Genomic DNA, 17,214 nt, shown 5'->3' with positions numbered 1-17,214 from the left:
TTGTATTGTCTTCTGCCCATGCTATACATGTTCTGTGGATAGAGAATTCAAGTTTCCTGGGCTGTCAGACCAGCAGTTTTCAACAGCATTAAATTCACAAACACAAATCTTCATGTGTAAGCAAGCAGGATATAAAAAAACCTGATGAACAATCCAAAAAATATATTCTGGACAAAGGAGAAAAGGACCAAGTAGCAACTTAAAGAGGAAGAGAAAAACAAAGGGGTTAGGGAAAGGGAACATTTTGGTATATTACCTGAATATCCTCCTGAGGATTTGATGTACATCTGACCATACTGTTCTTCGACCATAGTATCATAAGCCTCATCATCTTCTTCATCCTCCTCATTGTGGTAGGAAGTGGGACTATCAGTAGTTGGAATGCTGCTGGCTCCTGGGCTCGTCCTCTCCCCTTGGGAGTACTGCACTTGCTGTATGTTTGGGATGAGAGTAGCTAAGCTGGGCATTCCATAGTATGAAACACGAGATAACTTTAGTGGAGCAGCATTAGAAACGCTCCCTCCTGTACTATCCCGAGTGCTGGCTTCCAAGGGTCGCTTGGCAGGAAGGCCTGACACTGCTGTGGGTTGCAGCTCGAGATTTTCGTGTTTCACCCGGGTGAGGAGCGGGATGGGCATGGAAGGGGACATGACGTAGGGCACAGAAGCAGACTGCAATTGGTTACAAGGGCTCTGAGGTTCCGAACTAGGATCTTCTATCATGGTGGTTTGAGAGTCACAGTGGGGAGAACTCACTTTGAACATCAAGTCTGTCCCTTTTTCTACGATATGTTGGATCTGTAGGAAACCTGCAGTATACATCACTACCAGCTGTTCACTCGCGGCCATTGTGAGTTTCCCAGTGTAACAAAATGAAAGGATTTGCTGGAAGCAGGCTGGTGGCACCGTACCTGGGAGCTCAAATGCACTTTTGCTGTTCCCGCTAAACAAGTCTCTGAAGTACAGGCTGCTGGCTGCTAACACTGCACGATGTGCCTTGAAGGCTTGGCCTTTGACAACTATGGAGACATCACAGTAAAGCCCCAACAGCCTCTGCTCATTCAGGCAGCCCAAGACGGTGTTCCCAAAGTTGGGAATTTCTATGTGCAGCATCTGTGACATGGCTCAGGATTAGTTGGAGCTCCTTAGACATGCAGTGCAGAAGTATCCAAAGTAGGGCACATCTGAAAAGTGAAGAAGGCAGGGAGAAAAAAAACAGCATTTTTAGACAGTTCTCTGCAACAAACAAATAAAAACAAAAACAAACAACCTAACACAACTGAAGACTCAAAACTAAACCTAAGGGCTATGTACAACACCAACTGTTTATAAAATTACTTATTGCTGTTTTTAAACAAACTTTTTAAAACAATGTATTTAAATATTCAAATATTCTCAATTTTTTTTTAATTTATCATTGGTTCTTTCCTCTGGAGTTTAAAGTAAACAGGATAATATGGATGGTAACAGAGCTAGAATGAACAGCAAGGTAGCCCTACTAATATTCAACAGACCTTTGGAAATGGATAAAAATACCTGCTGAAACTCAAGATGAAATAGTTACAAAACAATGTGCCATTTTGTCTGAAATAAATATAGCATTCTGTCTAAGCAGTTACTGCAATGAAAACATATTTTCACGATCCTAGACAATTCCCCTACACTTGTTTTAAAAAATAAAATATTCAGAGTTAAACTACTTCTAAGTGAAATTACAAATGCCATTTCATTGAAAGGGTATCAAAATTAAGCCAGGTAATTGAGCCCAAACAAACAAAACCAAGGTACTGCAGTAAACTTAACATCAAGTCATTTGTTTTTTCTTTTAAATACAGACGAGGGCAAGAGAGTCTCCACATACGTCCCCCTCCGGCCAGTGCCCTATGTTCTGTTCCTGGTCATATTAAAAAGGGATTCTGCAGGGGACATAGTGCAAGTCTAATCCAAGACGAGACACGCACCCCGTAATAGGAACAACTCCATCTTCTGAAATCAGAAACAGGACTCTCAAGAATGCCTCTGAACAAACTTAGGTAAAAAAAATATATCTTCAGCCTATCCGACTTTCGACTTTGCATCAAATAACAGCACACAGTGTGCTGGTTTAGGGTATCAGCACCTTTTGGGGATGAGAATAATTTCTCCTTTTCGGTACAGAAAGAGGCAAGCTCTGAAACAAGCCCTATAGGACCAGTAAGATTAAATTAGGTAATTTTAGTGCATAAAATTCCAGAAAAGCCGATCAGTGCTTATTAGCCCAAATAAAGGCTACACCCCAAGAATCCCCTGCCCACCATCACCGTCCCCCCGACTTAAGAGAACAGAAGATCTCAAATTATGTTTGCACTTGATGGTACTGAGTAAATTGTGTTTAACTAGCACCAAATCCTCATGACGATGGCATAAGTAGTAGTTTACCTGGTAATTTTTTTTTTTTTTTAAATCTCCTCTGAAAAGAAAAATAACCTACAAAGAACTTCTCTGTTCACACTGCTGGAAAAAAGTACTATCTGGAAAGCCACTGAGGACAAGGAAGAAAAGAGAACATGCTCAAAGCCAATTTAATTGTATCTACATGGTTTAAAAGAGATTTCTTCAAAGCAAGGAACTTCTATGCCCCCTCATCTGATACCATGTGAACATACCTTAAACAACGAATGATCCAAGGTACTGCTGCTCAGTGAAGGATCTCTTAAGTCCCTTTTTATTGCCTCCGTCTGCTACACTAACTGCAGCAACGAAGATCGTTCAGGGGGGAAAAAAAATAGCATCAAAACCTCCGTATGTATCTGCTGTAGCTTAAGCTTTCACCAAGTCAAATCTCGACGGCAGTGCATAGCATCTAAATGAATAGGCCGGATGCAGATTAACATTCAGGCTGCTCTCTGCAATGAATAGAGCCCTTTGATTAGGGACCTGAAGTAAATGCCAGTTTCAAAGCGAAGCTTTAAAAACAGAGAAATATCAGAGCCAGAGGAATGCTCTCAGTGTTGGTACAAGACAGACTTTTGATGAGTCACTGCAATGCAAACAAAGATGGCAGAAATACTGTACTGTATGCTGATGAAATGCTTAGTGGTGCCACGGCAACTGAGACAGGTTTTAAATTTATAGTGCAGTTTTGCATATGAATTACGCTATAAACTGCCTCCTCTGCCATCTAGTACATCCAGAGTGTCAAAGCATTTAAACTATTCCAAACAGTCTGCAGAGCTGGCACTGCTGCTGTTTAACTCCTCCAGCCTGAGGAAGAAATTAGTCAAAGGAAGCACATCTGCTCCAGAAAACACTACCCATCCCACTAAGGGGGCTTCTCATTCCTTCACTCTGGTTCAGACCTCTCTGCCCCATGACAACAGATGAAAGGTTAAAAACCTCTACAAGTATCTCCCCACAACAAGCATCTAAAAATATGTGTCTGGGGGGTGCCCAAATCAGTACTAAATAAAGATGCTTCAGAGCCCTAAGTGCATATGGAGCAACATTCATGGTCCCCCTCCCCCTTCCTTAACACACAAGAAAGCTTTTCAAACACAGGAAAACGTTTACCCCTTGGGAAAGCTTTTCAGTCTGTGGCTGCATCCACTAAAAGCAAATCCATTTGCTTAAGTAATGAAATCCTAGTCACATTGTCTCCCAGATTCAAATTTTAAATTACCTTAACATTTATTGAGCATGCTGGTGCTTTTTCTGGGAAAGGGGGTGGGGTCTTGCGTTTCTTGCTTGTTTCCTGCACGGAATGTTTTTTATTTCAATTAATGCTCTGTGGTTGGTTCCAATTCCTCTGCTCATATGGTGTCACAGATAAAATTCAAAACTTAAAAAAAAATAAAGATTAAATCAGGCCACCTTTAGTAGAAAGTAGCTACAGATAATGCAAATATGTGGGGCTCTCCCCAGTCACTTCTTATTTAGTGTGTGCATGCCTGGTTTTTACTGTTCATATGTATACTTGGTGCATTAAATTCAACTCTGCAGAATCAAAGCAAAACACTGCCACTTTTGAGATTACAGAGGTTGGAAGCAAGCCTGGCGTTTCTTTTCATTCCAGCAAAAGACACTAACACATTTACAGGACTATCAACCTCATAACAATACTTGGCAGTCCTCTAATCCTTCCAGCCAAGGATCTCAGAGCGCATTGAGAAGACATTAACAATTTAATCCGAACACACCATGAGCCAAGTTTTCCCTATTTAGCGGATGAGGAAACTAAGGCACAGAGTGGTGCCCAAGGCCACACAACAATTCTGTGCACAGCTGGGAGCAGACACCACATCTCCTAGCTCCTACTCTCATGCGCTAACCACACTGTCCCCACCTCCCCTTCCAAGAATTGTCTATCGCTTTAAAAATAAAACAATCCTATTTGAAAAAATGGAGATTTTCCCCACACCAGTCATTCTCTCCAAATTTCTGATTGTATTTCAGGGTTTCTCTTGTCATCACCTCTGCTGGATTCAAGGAGAAAAGGAAACGTTTGGGATCATGGTCTCATAAGAGATTTAATTACTATACAGCGACGTTAACCCAGGGAAGCAAAACAGCTGCTCTTGATGTTGTTTCCCACTTGCTAGAAGAAACCTCAGCAGAACTGCATCCCAGTGGATGGGTTCAAACCCAGGGTCCTCGTGCAATGGAAAACGAACAGCAAAAAAGTTTACCACTCAACCTTCTATGAAGGAAGCCATGGCTATATGGCAAGCCAATCCTGGGTCAAGAATGATCTCTCTTTTCTTATGGTACGAGCTCCCTTAGAGATATATGAGAGATTAGGGAAGTACCAGATGGTACCTATTTTTCTGGTACTCAGTCAATCCCCCTGGTTCTGAAAATTAGACAATGCAACATGAATGGAAAGAGCTAAAGTCGGCTGATCACCACAAACAGAAGTAGCCAAGAAAAGGTACTACAGAGTAGATAAGCATGGTTTTCTTTTAACACTACAGATGAATCAATTAGTGGAGTCAATGGGGATATCAGACAAACAGATTATTTTGCATGGAAAATGGAAGAACACACCAAAACATCTTATGGGGAAATTTACAGCAGAGTTTCCTTAAAAAAAAATAAGTCAGTCAGATTTGGAGTATAGCATTGAAAGCTTCAAATTTACATGCAACTTTCCTCATCTGCCACCTCACCCAGTTGCTTACCCATCTTTTGTATCTACCATAACATCAGCTAGAAGTAACTTCTTTTAGTGGTGCAAAACAGACCAGGTTAAAATCGGCATTCTTCCAATGAAATTCTAGAATATCATCTTCTATGACAAGCCTGTTAAAGATTTCAACCTACTGTCTGCTCCCCATTTTAATACAAAATATGTTTGTTACCTCTTAGAAATGCTGGGTGGGTTTAGCTATGATGGAGTAGGATTTTGTTTGCATTTTCCCTTAAAATAAAGAAGTCGTGCCAAGAAGATACCACCACATTGTTACCGCCAGAAATTAGGGTCACAATGGTCCAGAATACACTCCTTAAGAAGTACCAAAATAACACTAGACAAAAGACTTCACCTTAAACCACCATGAACTGCCAGAGCTTGAAACGGTTTTTAAGGCATGTCTACACTGCCTAGCAGTTCAGACTATGGGGTTGTGAAATCAGTACACGCCAAAGTGCTGTGCTGTAATTTTCTCGTGTACATGCTGTGGGCGGTTTTTGTTTGCACCTGCAGTGCCCACGAGAGGGAACTGCAGCGCAGCACTTTGACGAGCACAGACATTCACACCTCCATTGTTCAAACTATAGGGCAATATAGACAAGAACCTGGACTTCCAGGGGCATTCCATATATAGTATTCATTTGTTGCTATGATGTTTCATGAAGGATCCAAATTTAAAAATCGCACCATTCTGATTACCATCTTGCCTCAATCAAATTAAAATGACAATTTTAATTTCTGATATTTCACAACCTGCCAGGTCTAGAAACACTATGAGAAAATTAAAGCAAACGCTGTCAGGACTAGTTAGGGTGACCAGATGTCCCGATTTTATAGGGACAGTCCCAATATTTGGGGCTTTGTCTTATATAGATGCCAGTTACCCCCGTCCCGATTTCTCACCCTTGTTACCTGGTCACCCTAGGATCAGTAAGCTTTTCAAAGCACTAGTTCTGGACCAGTGTTCAGAAAAATGTTTTCTGGTCCTTGGCTATCTTTCTTCCACCCTTTTAGGGCTCATGTTCTACCATGGTGAATCCAACTGGTGGAGAGAGAGCTAACATAAAGTAATCTTGGAAGACTGAATAAAAACCACAAATGCTATTTGTCACTGTACACACCTGAAGAACTTGCTGAGAGTTTCTGACAATGGTAACATTGTCTTATACCTGACAGGTCTTGACCTTCCAAAGTAATGCTAATCTTTCTCCAAACTCTTTGTTCAGAAAAAGAGGACCAATAAGTCCTTTGAATTGATTAAAATTTGGTTTTCACTACATTAACCTTGCGAGTTCCCTGTTCTGAAATAGAATGAAAATGCCTTTAGATGTTAAAGGTGTAAATTACTGTTTCACAATACTGCACCAAATGGTGCTACTTCTGTGTAATCAAGTCCTAGTCACTGTATAGGGCAATACAGGTTCTTCTTCACGTGGTCAGTCTGAGCTCTTTTAAATTGTCTTTTATTTTAAGAATTTTTAATCAGACCAAGAAAGTGTCCCCACCTCCTATGCACAACACTTTAGCTCAAATGGGAAAAAATGTAACTAAATTTGATTTTTTTTAAAAATAAAGAATTAAGATGCATTGAAAGTCAACTGAAAGAAAGATAATTTTCTTTTCTTGCTGAAAACCTCTTGTTGGGAATGTTTAGGCATCTAGCAAAACAAGTTTACATTACAACATATTTTTAGGAAAGCCATAGCCCTAGTCTTAACACATTCCTAAAAAGTTTAGGCATTATTTGACATAAGGCATGTTACAGTTTTGTGAATATCCCTATACTGCTCTGTTGCAGCTACACACGCACTTTGGATGCTGGAGGTTTGCTTCTTCTAAATGACTTGTTTGTTGAAATGCCTGAGTGGTCTGGACCACACTAACTTTCCCTGAGGGAAAAAGTTATCTACTTAGAACAAGATGCTACCATCACAGCTCCTTTAGGAAGCAGAAGTAATGAAATAATGTATTTAAATGGTCTTTTCCTTAGACAACCTATAAAGCTCAGAGACAACCAAAGCACAACTTATTTATTTTAAAAGAAAGATCCCTGTCATAACTGCTTTCTTAAAAGTAAGTTGTACTGAAAAGCAGCTGGACGTCAGAAAAATAGAAGATTCAGTGACACTCTGAGGGCTGTAAACAAAACTCTACAGAAAAGCTTTCACAGCTATCCCCAGCCAAAACTCTCATCAAAAGAAAATAGCTGAAAAGTCCTGCCCTTGAAAGCCCCAATGGGTCAAAAGAAACTTCCCTTTCTTCTGTAAATGAGGAGAGAGAAAGACAATCACACCCTTCAATTTAAGGCTGCTAGGGGATTTCTAGCATGGAAGAGGCACATTTGAAAGGAACAATAGAACCAGCTTCAGAAGGAAAAAATGAACAGAATTTTCTCTGCTAAAAACATAATGGTGCAGGAGTGAAGCAGGATGCCTAATTCCCGTTTAAAACTTAGTCACCAAAATATATGGTTCTCCTTTGGCTCATCCTCAACCAATTAACTGTGTAAGGTTCCCTTACTCCTAAATTCCTTAGGAAATCCAAACGGGAACGGGAGGGGTACTTATGGTTAACAGAAGCATAGACCCTTCTCCCCACCATTTCTGAGGAAATACATCTTCCATACAGGACTAAGGAAAAATATGCAATAGTTCACTACAACACTTGGTGGCTGAATTAGTCAAGTGCCTACTCATTGTAACTCCAGCAAAAAGGGAATACCAATATCGAAAAGATCGTGCAGATGGGGGCTGTAGGGATACAGAAAGGGGTCAGCGATACCACTCTCCACAATAAGGAAATAAAACAGCATTGCATGTTTTTGTTTGTCTCCCCCAAAGAACATTAATTACAAGTCACTGTCTTTTCAGCAAAGAGGGTGCGAGGAACTCAATCACAAACATGAAATTGTGCAAATGCCAGTATAATTTAATGCCAGCCCATCAGGAGAAGGAAAACAAGTTTATCTTCAGTAATCAACTGACAGTAATACTGAGAATCTTTTTTTTTTTTTTTGGCTGCATTTGTTTCTGTAGCTTCAAAGCATTGAAAAGGAGTAATGATTTATTTTGAAATGCTGAGTTGGAAGCAGTGACCAATGCTAATCCACCCTATTTTTAGTGTAGCAGCAAGTGACAATTGGTGAATAGGATTAATTCTGGTTTATTAAGATAGTAGAAACTAATTTTGCAAATATTAACAAGTAGCATGCAAACAGTGCATGCAGAACAGATATGCAACACACAGGACAGATATATTTGGTTTATGATTTTAAAAAATGAACACAGAAAGGAATGTATTAGATGTTCACATACCTCAGGGGAAGAGGGGAAAAGATGAAGTTAATTAAATTAATGCTGGTAATCTAGCCTAACAAAGTGAGCACAAATCCTTTATTAAAGGAGCCCAACATAACAGTTACTTGGAGCTTTCCTCCTGAAATTACAAAGCACTCCAGCAGCAGCCTCTGATTTACGAAGAGATCTGTCATACTGCAAGGTGAGTCACTTGCACAGCCTCAATGAAACACTAGCGCTTGAGGTCATACAGTCACACTGGATTCTGTCTCAAAAAGTACAGTAATTTCATCAAGGCAAAGCATGCTATTTCAATTATTTTGTAATTTTTTTTTCTTATTCACCGCAGATTTTAAGAGCTTATCAAATCAAGGACAAGCAAATCTAGAGAACAAAACATTTACATTTTTGCAGGTTGCTACAAGGGAGAGGGTGAGGCATAGATATAAAATAAATAAAATTATTTTGCAAAAATTTAATTTTAACAATCTAATAAAAGCTTCTGAAGTCCAGGCTAACTCACAAACATAAGCATCTCCAGAGAGAACACTGTCTACTATTATCATGCCTTCTGCAAAAAAGTGTGCCTTTCCTGCATTCCATTACAGACATTAATTCATATCCATAACACATCAAAGACAAGTGTCATGCTGAATTTTATTACCCTCACTCCTTCTACACAACAGCATTTGCTAGCAGTATATATCCTGCATGACTCAGTTCTACCATCATGGCAATACAGAACAAAAAACCTTAAAATAAGTACATGTCTTAAAAGGTCAATTAAGAGAGCTTACAAAACATCAGACGCCGCTTCTTGCTTGAGCTCATTACCTAGTATGGTGGAGCTGCCTGTGTGATTTTTTTTCTTGTGCAAGTTAGCCTGTGAGTCAGCATTAACACACATGAGAACATCAGGAATACTGCCTAGTTCTGATGCAATGGAGGTTGTATAAAAAAAAGTGCACTCCGTTTGGACAGGAGCCTGTAATTCAATTGCTTTTACTTTTCGATTACTGCATAGTCTACTGTTACCAAACTACATAAAAGAAGGGAACTTTGCTTACATATGTGTCTGAAATTAATCACTTCTTACTTCTGGCTACAGTTTATTTTCTTGTGCTTAAAAACAAAACAATATGCATAATATAAATTAACCCTTCAAGGACAAAAATCTCTTTGAAGCTATTAAGATTGCCTCTTTCTGTACCATTTCCAGTGTAAGCAGACAACACTGCCAAAAAACTTTTGGCCAATGAAGGCATTTATACATTAAACTTTTAATATGCTCTATAAAGTGAAGCTACAACTGCATATGAGCTTGATCATTAATGGAAATATAAGCTTGCCTTTAAAGGTTGACATAAAGGAAGTTAAATTCTACAGGAATTTAACTGCATATCTAGCATCCATGGTCACATGAGAGCTATTTCAAAGACTGTTTGTGCATCTGGTTGTTGATCAAAGGCACTTAAATTGACAGCAAACATGGTGAAACCTGTGCCAGATTTTATGTGAGGAACTAAACACCTGATGAACATACAGTGCTTTCCACCCAGGTTATGAAAGCTCTTTTAGGGCACATCTTGTGTACAAAATTACAACAAAGTTGGCAAACCACCACATGAAAAGCTTATTAGAACAGTGTTAATTACAACACCTTTTTTATACACATCCATATGTTTGCCTCCGCGGACTGTATTTTTAACTGAATGTGGGATGAAATATTGGTGCTACAGTACAGGAGTTCAGCTCTCCTGGATCCCTAGGTACTGATTTTTGGGAGTGGAGATCCAACCAAAAACCCCACAGATCATATACTGTATTTAGCCAGATGATCTCAAAGAGTTTTAAAAAGCCTTTGTACATTATTGCGCCATTCACATGATCTACATCCTCTAGATGGCAAAAGGGGTGAAGAGAAGATGGGTCATTTGCCAGTTACATGAGTAACAGAACCCAAGAGCCCTGATACTCTGGTAACAAACAAACATTGCCTCTGTTAAAGACGGGTAGAGAAGTACGTATGTATATATGCCACACACAATAGCTAGGAGAAGTAAGATTAATATTCCCATTTACTGTGTCTAGTTACAGTAAGGATCACCACAGTGTGGTTTTGAATCACGTGAGCTGCAAGATCAAGGTAAAAGTGGCAACGACTAGGGTGGGAGAGTCACCTTTAACTTTCAGTTTCTGACTTTTCTGTTCATGTTACAACACTCTGTGTTTTGAGTATACAACAATTACAGGTTTGGAATCTGCATTGCTCTTTGTTATCCACATTCTACTGACCCAACACAACATAATGGCTCCTTCAGAATTTCAGTGCACTAATTTTCAAGACATATACCTGCAATGCATCCCACAGGCAGCCCTGAAACACTTACAGTCCACAGGGTAACTACCAAAAGGCACAGGGAAATTACAGGATTTTCAAGGTAATCCTAGAGTCTGAGAACTTTTCGTGTTGTGCCACAGATGCCAAGATCACAAGCCCTGTCACCATGAAAAGTGCCAGTGAATATTATAAAGGGAGAAGGAGAAAATCTACACAGACAATGACAGAGCAAGCCCTACAACCGCCCAGATTTACTTAAAGCACAAGATATATTTTCCTACTTTTTTTGAAATCATATTTGTACACTTTTTATTTGTTTATCCCTAAGTACCAGAGAAAAACCTGGAGATTGGAGGGAGAATGGTAAGGAAATCTCTGGGCTTTCAATTTCACATTGTAAGTAGATTATCTTCACACACTAATTTCACCTCCTATTAAAAAAATGATGTTTGTTTTATAGATGATTGAACATGGATTAATAATCCAATGGATCATAATAATGTTCTAAATAAGGTTTTTATTGTTTTAAGAGCAAGTGCAAGTTAAAGCACTATAAATTCCTATTACACTCTTGTAGGAAAAGCTAAGTAGCTATTAATTGAATGTCAATAACCAAAAAAAGAAAAAATGTTATGGTCCAATTTTCCCTAAACATAAAAGTATCTTAAAACAGTATAATCCTAGTGGGTTTTTTCCCCCCAAAACATGTGCAATTATTCAAATACAGACAAATTGATTTTTTTTGAATGTAAATTGCCTCTGGGCCAAATCCTTGTGTGCCAAACTTCTTAACTACTACAGTACTGCTCGACAATATTTCAAAAGAATTTAAGTGCTGTTTTGAATACTGCTGACAATCTTCCTCACCCAAATTTGTAATTTAAATACCTTACATTTGAAAAGCACTCTCCCTGTGGCATACTTAACTCCCCCCTCCCATTCTTCATGAAAAATTAAGCTTTTCTGAGTATCTCAGGATTTTCCTAGCCCTGCCTTATTAAGGACCCAATCCTGCAAACTGCTGTGTGATTTTTGGCTGGACCTTTGTGCCCACATGGATCAATGATACACCACATCACATAGCAGACTGTCCAAGCAAAAGAGCTTGCAGAATCAGGGCCAAAATGTTTAGGCGTTAAATGTTCCTAAATCTATTCTCCAAAGGGCACTTCCTGTGTTTGCAGTTAATAATTTTCATCTACATAACACGGTACATCTGAGGATCTCAAAGCCCTTAGATATTAATGAAGCCTCACAGAACTCCTTTGGTGTAACTATGATACCCATTTTCAAGACAAGAAGATGTTAACTTAGTTGTCCAAGGCCATTTAGCGAGTAAACGGTTAAACCAAGAGTTAAACCCCATGAGCCCTGGCTCTCAGTCCCACACTAACCACTAGACAAGACTTTCTCTCAAATGACTATAGTGTGTGTATAAGATCATAAGAATTTTATGTAGATGAGACAGAGTGGCGAAAAACAGTAAATTTTTTTTTTCTGGTAAGTGTGATTTTTGTATGAAGCAGTTCCATTTTTGCTGAAACATGTTTAAGATTCCCATTCAGTACTGCAAAGCACCTTGAAAGGTCAGCAAGCACTTTTATATTCTCAGAAATCCATCTACAACACTGCAATAGATTAAACGGATTGACCTATACAAGAACTGAAACAGCCTCTATGAAATAATCTATCTAAACTCTTTTATAGCTGCAGCAGTGTTTGTCACAGGCACATTTGAAAATAGTACCTACCTACTGCAGCTGATACAGGGCTTGATATGTTTTAAATAATGGTCATGGTCTCTTGGGATGTAACCAAACATGGAAGGAATAGCTGCAGAGCAGAGAATACAGTACAAAGATAAAATATGCCCATATTAAAATGTGTGCAGAGCCCTGTGCCCATTACTGAACTCATTAAAGACAGCGATACTTTGTAACATACTCTAATCTTTAATATTCATAGCTTGGTTAATTTGCATATCATGCCATAAATAGTTGAAGCAGAGGTAAAACACAAAGCGCTCTACTTGCATTTCTAATTATGCCTAAAATCAAATGTAAATCATAACACATCCAAGATACTGAAAATATTAAATTTGCTGTCTTGCAGTTAAAGTCTTTTTTTTAAAAAACAATTCTCTGTAAAAGAAAGACTCAAAGAGGGTTCTATGTATGTGTATGAAGGATTGTATTGCCTTACGTTGCCAGTTAACATGTTCACGCTATAACCTTGGGAGGAAGAGGAAAAAGATGTGCAATTACATAGTTGGACTCAATTACCTAGCAGTTACTGTCAATTCTTCAGGCTGAAGGTTACCAAGGTGCCAAACCTTCCATTGTCAAGCAAGCTTTGCTATTGCCATTTATAATGCTTGCTGCTAATCGGCTGTTTGTTTGCAAGAGGAGAATAAAGGAAGTTATGTTCATATTTAAGGTACTACTGCAGAACTTTTTTCTGTAAACAATATTGCTGTGTCCTTGCCAAATTTCATCAGTATACTTGGAAAAACAAAAGATGTTTCCCCTTTTCTGTTTTTTAGATATTTTCTCTGGTTATCTCATAATGTTCCACATCAATAGTCACCAAAGCAAGAGAAAGACCCAATGATTTGTACCGTCTGCCAAAAACAGGAGAATTGGAAAGTGGAGACTGTTGGTGCCATTTGTTAGCTCAGGGATTCTCAAACAGGGGGTCGGGACCCCTCAGGGAGTTGCGAGGTTATTACATGGGAGGTCACCCCAAACCCTGCTTTGCCTCGAGCATTTATAATGGTGTTAAATATATTAAAAAGTGTTTTTAATTTATAAAAGGGGTCCACTAAGAGGCTTGCTATGTGAAAGGGGTCACCAGTAAAGTTTGAGAATCACTATGTTAGCTACTTGCATCTCATCTCATCACCCAACGTGGCCTTATCCGTTTACTGTAGTGGTTTTCAAACTTTTTTTCTGGTGACCCAGTTGAAGACGACTGTTGATGCCTGTGACCTAACAGAGCTGGGGATGAGGTTTGGGGTGCGGGCTGCGGCTGTGAATGAGAGGTTCATGGTGTGAGAGGGCCACTCTGGGCTGGAGCAGGGGTGTGGAAGTGGGGCAGGGCTCTGGGCTGGAGGTGCAGGCTCTGGGGTGGGGCCAAGGATGAGGAGATTGGGGCAAGAGGGAGCTCTGAGTCTGGGGCTCAGGGCTGGCGATTGGGGCATGGGCTTACTTCAGGTAGCTCCCAATCAGCAGCGCAGAAAGGGTGGCTAAGGCAGGCTTCCCGCCTGTCCTGGCACTGCGGAAGTAGCCAGCAGCAGATCTGGCTCCTAGGTGGAGGCATGCAAGCAGCTCTGTGCAGCTTTCGCCAAAAGGCACAGCCCTCCCGCAGTGCAGAGCCAGTGCTGGGAGGGGGGAGCTCGCGGAGCCCTGTGACCACACTGCCTAGGAGCCAGACCTGCTGCTGGTCGCTACCAGGGTGCAGTGCGATGTCAGAAGAGGTAGGAACTAGCCTGCCTTAGCCAGGCAGCACCGCCGATGGGACTTTTAACAGCTCGGTCAGCAGTGCTGACGAGAGCCACCGCGACCCAGTGCCTTACATTCCACCACTCAGTACAGGTTGCGACTTGCAGTTTGAAAACCACTGGTTTACTGCACTGACACTGCTAGCTGGAAAGTAAAACTGCGTATGTTTAATTATAGAAGAACTATAAATTTCTCTTCTCAGTTCCAAAAGGTATCTGTGCCAACCTCTTCCTCATCTCCAGTAAAGACAGATTGCTAACTCACGTGCTCACCTGCTGACAACTAAGGTGAGAAGATGATAACTAAGATGTAGCTTGCTGAGGAGAGCAAATTTAGGGAAGCACAGTAAATTGACAGTAGCCACTCACGCATCTAGCCAGCTTCCAGATTGCGTCCAACAGAGTAGGATCCAAAGGACGGGAAACATACAGTCAAGAACCAGCTACAACACTGATATTTCAACCCAGGATTTTCTGTGATTTTGCTGAAAGGGTTCGTGTCTACACTCAACTCTGGGGGTCGGGGTGGGGTGGGATGAGAGGGGGAGAACAATGGCATCTGTGCATGCCACAACATTTGAGCCTGGGTTTCGCTTCAAACTGGCATCTCTGTGGTACCCTCTTCCAAGACAGAGCTCAACCAATGCAGAGTAGCCCCAGATGCACCTAGGATGGTCTTTCACTGCTATAACAGTTCATGCTTAGTGTTAAAACAGTTAAGGATTTCCTTCATCTACCAGCAGCCAACACCAGGGCAAGCAGATCATCATGCTAACTATTAAAAAAAATTGAGCTGATTATCACTACTACAATGGGCTACCGTTGCTAATTTAAGCTTGGGCTAGGATGAAACAACAGGAGCCTTTTTCTTCAGAATAGCTGGGAATTATATCTTAAGTTAGGGAAGTAAATTTGAAGAACAGCTAGAATTTGGGATTCAACTAAAGCTTTAGAGCTTTTTGCCAATTTGGCATTACAGGACTGTGTGAAAAGAAATCACCTGACTGAAAAGTTAGTCCTGGAAATGGAAGAATTTTCTACCTCCAAGATCTTTGAAGCTGCTAACTCACGTTCACTAAAACCAAAAGAGGCAAGAGATTCAGGGAAAAACAGGTATCGTAGATTGCTAGATTCTATGGTTCTCAGCTCTGCAAGAGTGAGAGGGAAAACACTGCTTCCACTAAGTTACTGAGACTCTGCAGATACAATATTCCATTTTTCATCTCTATTTTTTCCTATATTTTACACAAAACATTTAATTTCAATTTTTTCCTCTTGTCATTGAGCAGGAGGAATGTGCTCCTGTGATTCAGTCCAGAGCCAGGAAGAGAGACTGGGAATTCAGGATAGAGATGATGGGATCTGCATACAACTAGTGCTCTAGGCTCTCACTCATGTGGGATCAGGTCAACCCAGTGCTCCTGTATGGAGTTCTGAAGCTGCAGAGCTCAGTTAACACAAATGGACGTTGCAGGTGCCCACCAGTGGTAAAAGACATGGCAAAGTCTTTTAAGACAAGTTAAATATGAGTATCTAACTGGGTAAGTATGCTGTTTAATGGAAAGGGTCGGCCCCCACAGCTCCCATTGATTGCGGTTCACAGCCAATGGGAGCTGCAGAGCCGGCACTGGGGTGGGGGCAGCACGCAGAGCCTCCTTGGTTGCCCATGTGTCTAGGGGCTGCAAGGACCTGGCAGCCATTTTCGGGAGCCACATGTAGTTAGGGCAGGCAGGGAGCCTGCCTTAGCCCTGGGCCCACGCTGCGCCATCGACTAGACTTTTAACGGCCCAGTTGGCAGTGTTGACTGGAACCTCCAGGGTCCCTTTTTGACCAGGCGTTCCGGTTGAAAACCGGACACCTGGCAACCCTAACTCCATCCCATGGGTGATTAAACACGACAGCCGCACATACACCCAGCTGCAAGAGCATCATTAGTGTATGTGCTTTTGAATTCCCTCTTCCGTCCCCTTTAAAGATACTTTCCTCTGCATGTATGACATTCACCTCAGCATTACATAGGTATGTTTGCATGGAAGTGGAATAAAAATCTACTTATGGAAACTAAATTTATCTTTATTATTCTCCATCACATGGTGGCTGCTGCTAACAATCAAGACAACAGTAATAAGTGCCTGTGCGTTGTTATAGTTGCACACACACAGCAATCATTACAAGGTTCAGAGCATGGTACAAACAAACAATGCCAGGCTTAGCACACTACAGCAACACACATTACTGTGGCTCTGTGTTAAAATGTTCCTTCAAGGCCTCTCTCAGCCGAATAACCCCCGCATTGAACCTCTTTAACAGTCTCGTGTTTGTAACACACAGCACAATACTGAAGAGCAGTGCAGGATCCAGGTGTCTTTCTGACAGAGATGGCTGGCTCATAGGTTACCAGGGCAGTTGAAAAGCAGCTAAAACCTAGTAGGGATGCCTACGGAATGATGGGATTGAGAAACCTGCATCATGTGATGCTGAACCTTTCCCACAGAAGGCATTGCAAACCCTTCCTAAAACACCCCGCGGGCAATTGCACAGTGGGTGCACTGCTCTCTGTATAGATGCAAGAGCTGCTACAAGGAGCACAGTGTGGACATGCAACAGTGGTTTAATTACAGCGATGGCTGTACATCAACATAACTTAAGTTGACTTAACTCTGCAGCGCAGACATAGCCTAAGAGAGGTGAAGTGATTTGCCCGTCTGTAAAACAGAACTAACAATACTTTCCTACCTCACAGGCATGCTGTGAGGCTTAATATACGTAAAGCAATTCAAGATCCTTGGATAGAAAGTATTACTACTACATTACTGTCAATGGCATAAATAATCTCTTTTTAAAAGCTTACTCCTTTATCAGGCACAAGTGGGTCTTGATTTTATGGAAGGCCAAGACCATCACCGACAAAA

The 17,214-nt window shown here is 40.8% G+C and overlaps 1 protein-coding gene across 6 annotated transcripts in view; it reads right to left on the bottom strand.

Moving 5' to 3' along the window:
- NACC2 (NACC family member 2) overlaps positions 1-17,214 on the bottom strand; it is an 89,057-nt gene that overhangs the window by 27,621 nt on the left and 44,222 nt on the right. For 2 of the 6 annotated variants that reach the window (XM_030535142.1, XM_030535148.1), the window contains exons 1-2: positions 2,645-3,011; positions 257-1,183 (exon numbers count right to left, since the gene is read on the bottom strand). In XM_030535142.1, coding sequence (XP_030391002.1) covers positions 257-1,121 — 865 coding nt within the window. In that variant the 5' untranslated portion in view covers positions 1,122-1,183; positions 2,645-3,011. Of the gene's footprint in view, positions 1-256; positions 1,184-2,644; positions 3,012-3,657; positions 3,780-9,259; positions 9,309-17,214 lie in introns of those variants that run through there. The other 4 variants (XM_030535143.1, XM_030535144.1, XM_030535146.1 and 1 more) reach the window with 4 other exon arrangements.

Source organism: Gopherus evgoodei, chromosome 16 (assembly GCF_007399415.2).
Source record: "Gopherus evgoodei ecotype Sinaloan lineage chromosome 16, rGopEvg1_v1.p, whole genome shotgun sequence".
NCBI lineage: Eukaryota > Metazoa > Chordata > Testudines > Testudinidae > Gopherus > Gopherus evgoodei.
The sequence above is the reverse complement of the archived record's forward strand: the minus strand, read 5'-3'. Positions and strand labels throughout refer to the sequence as shown.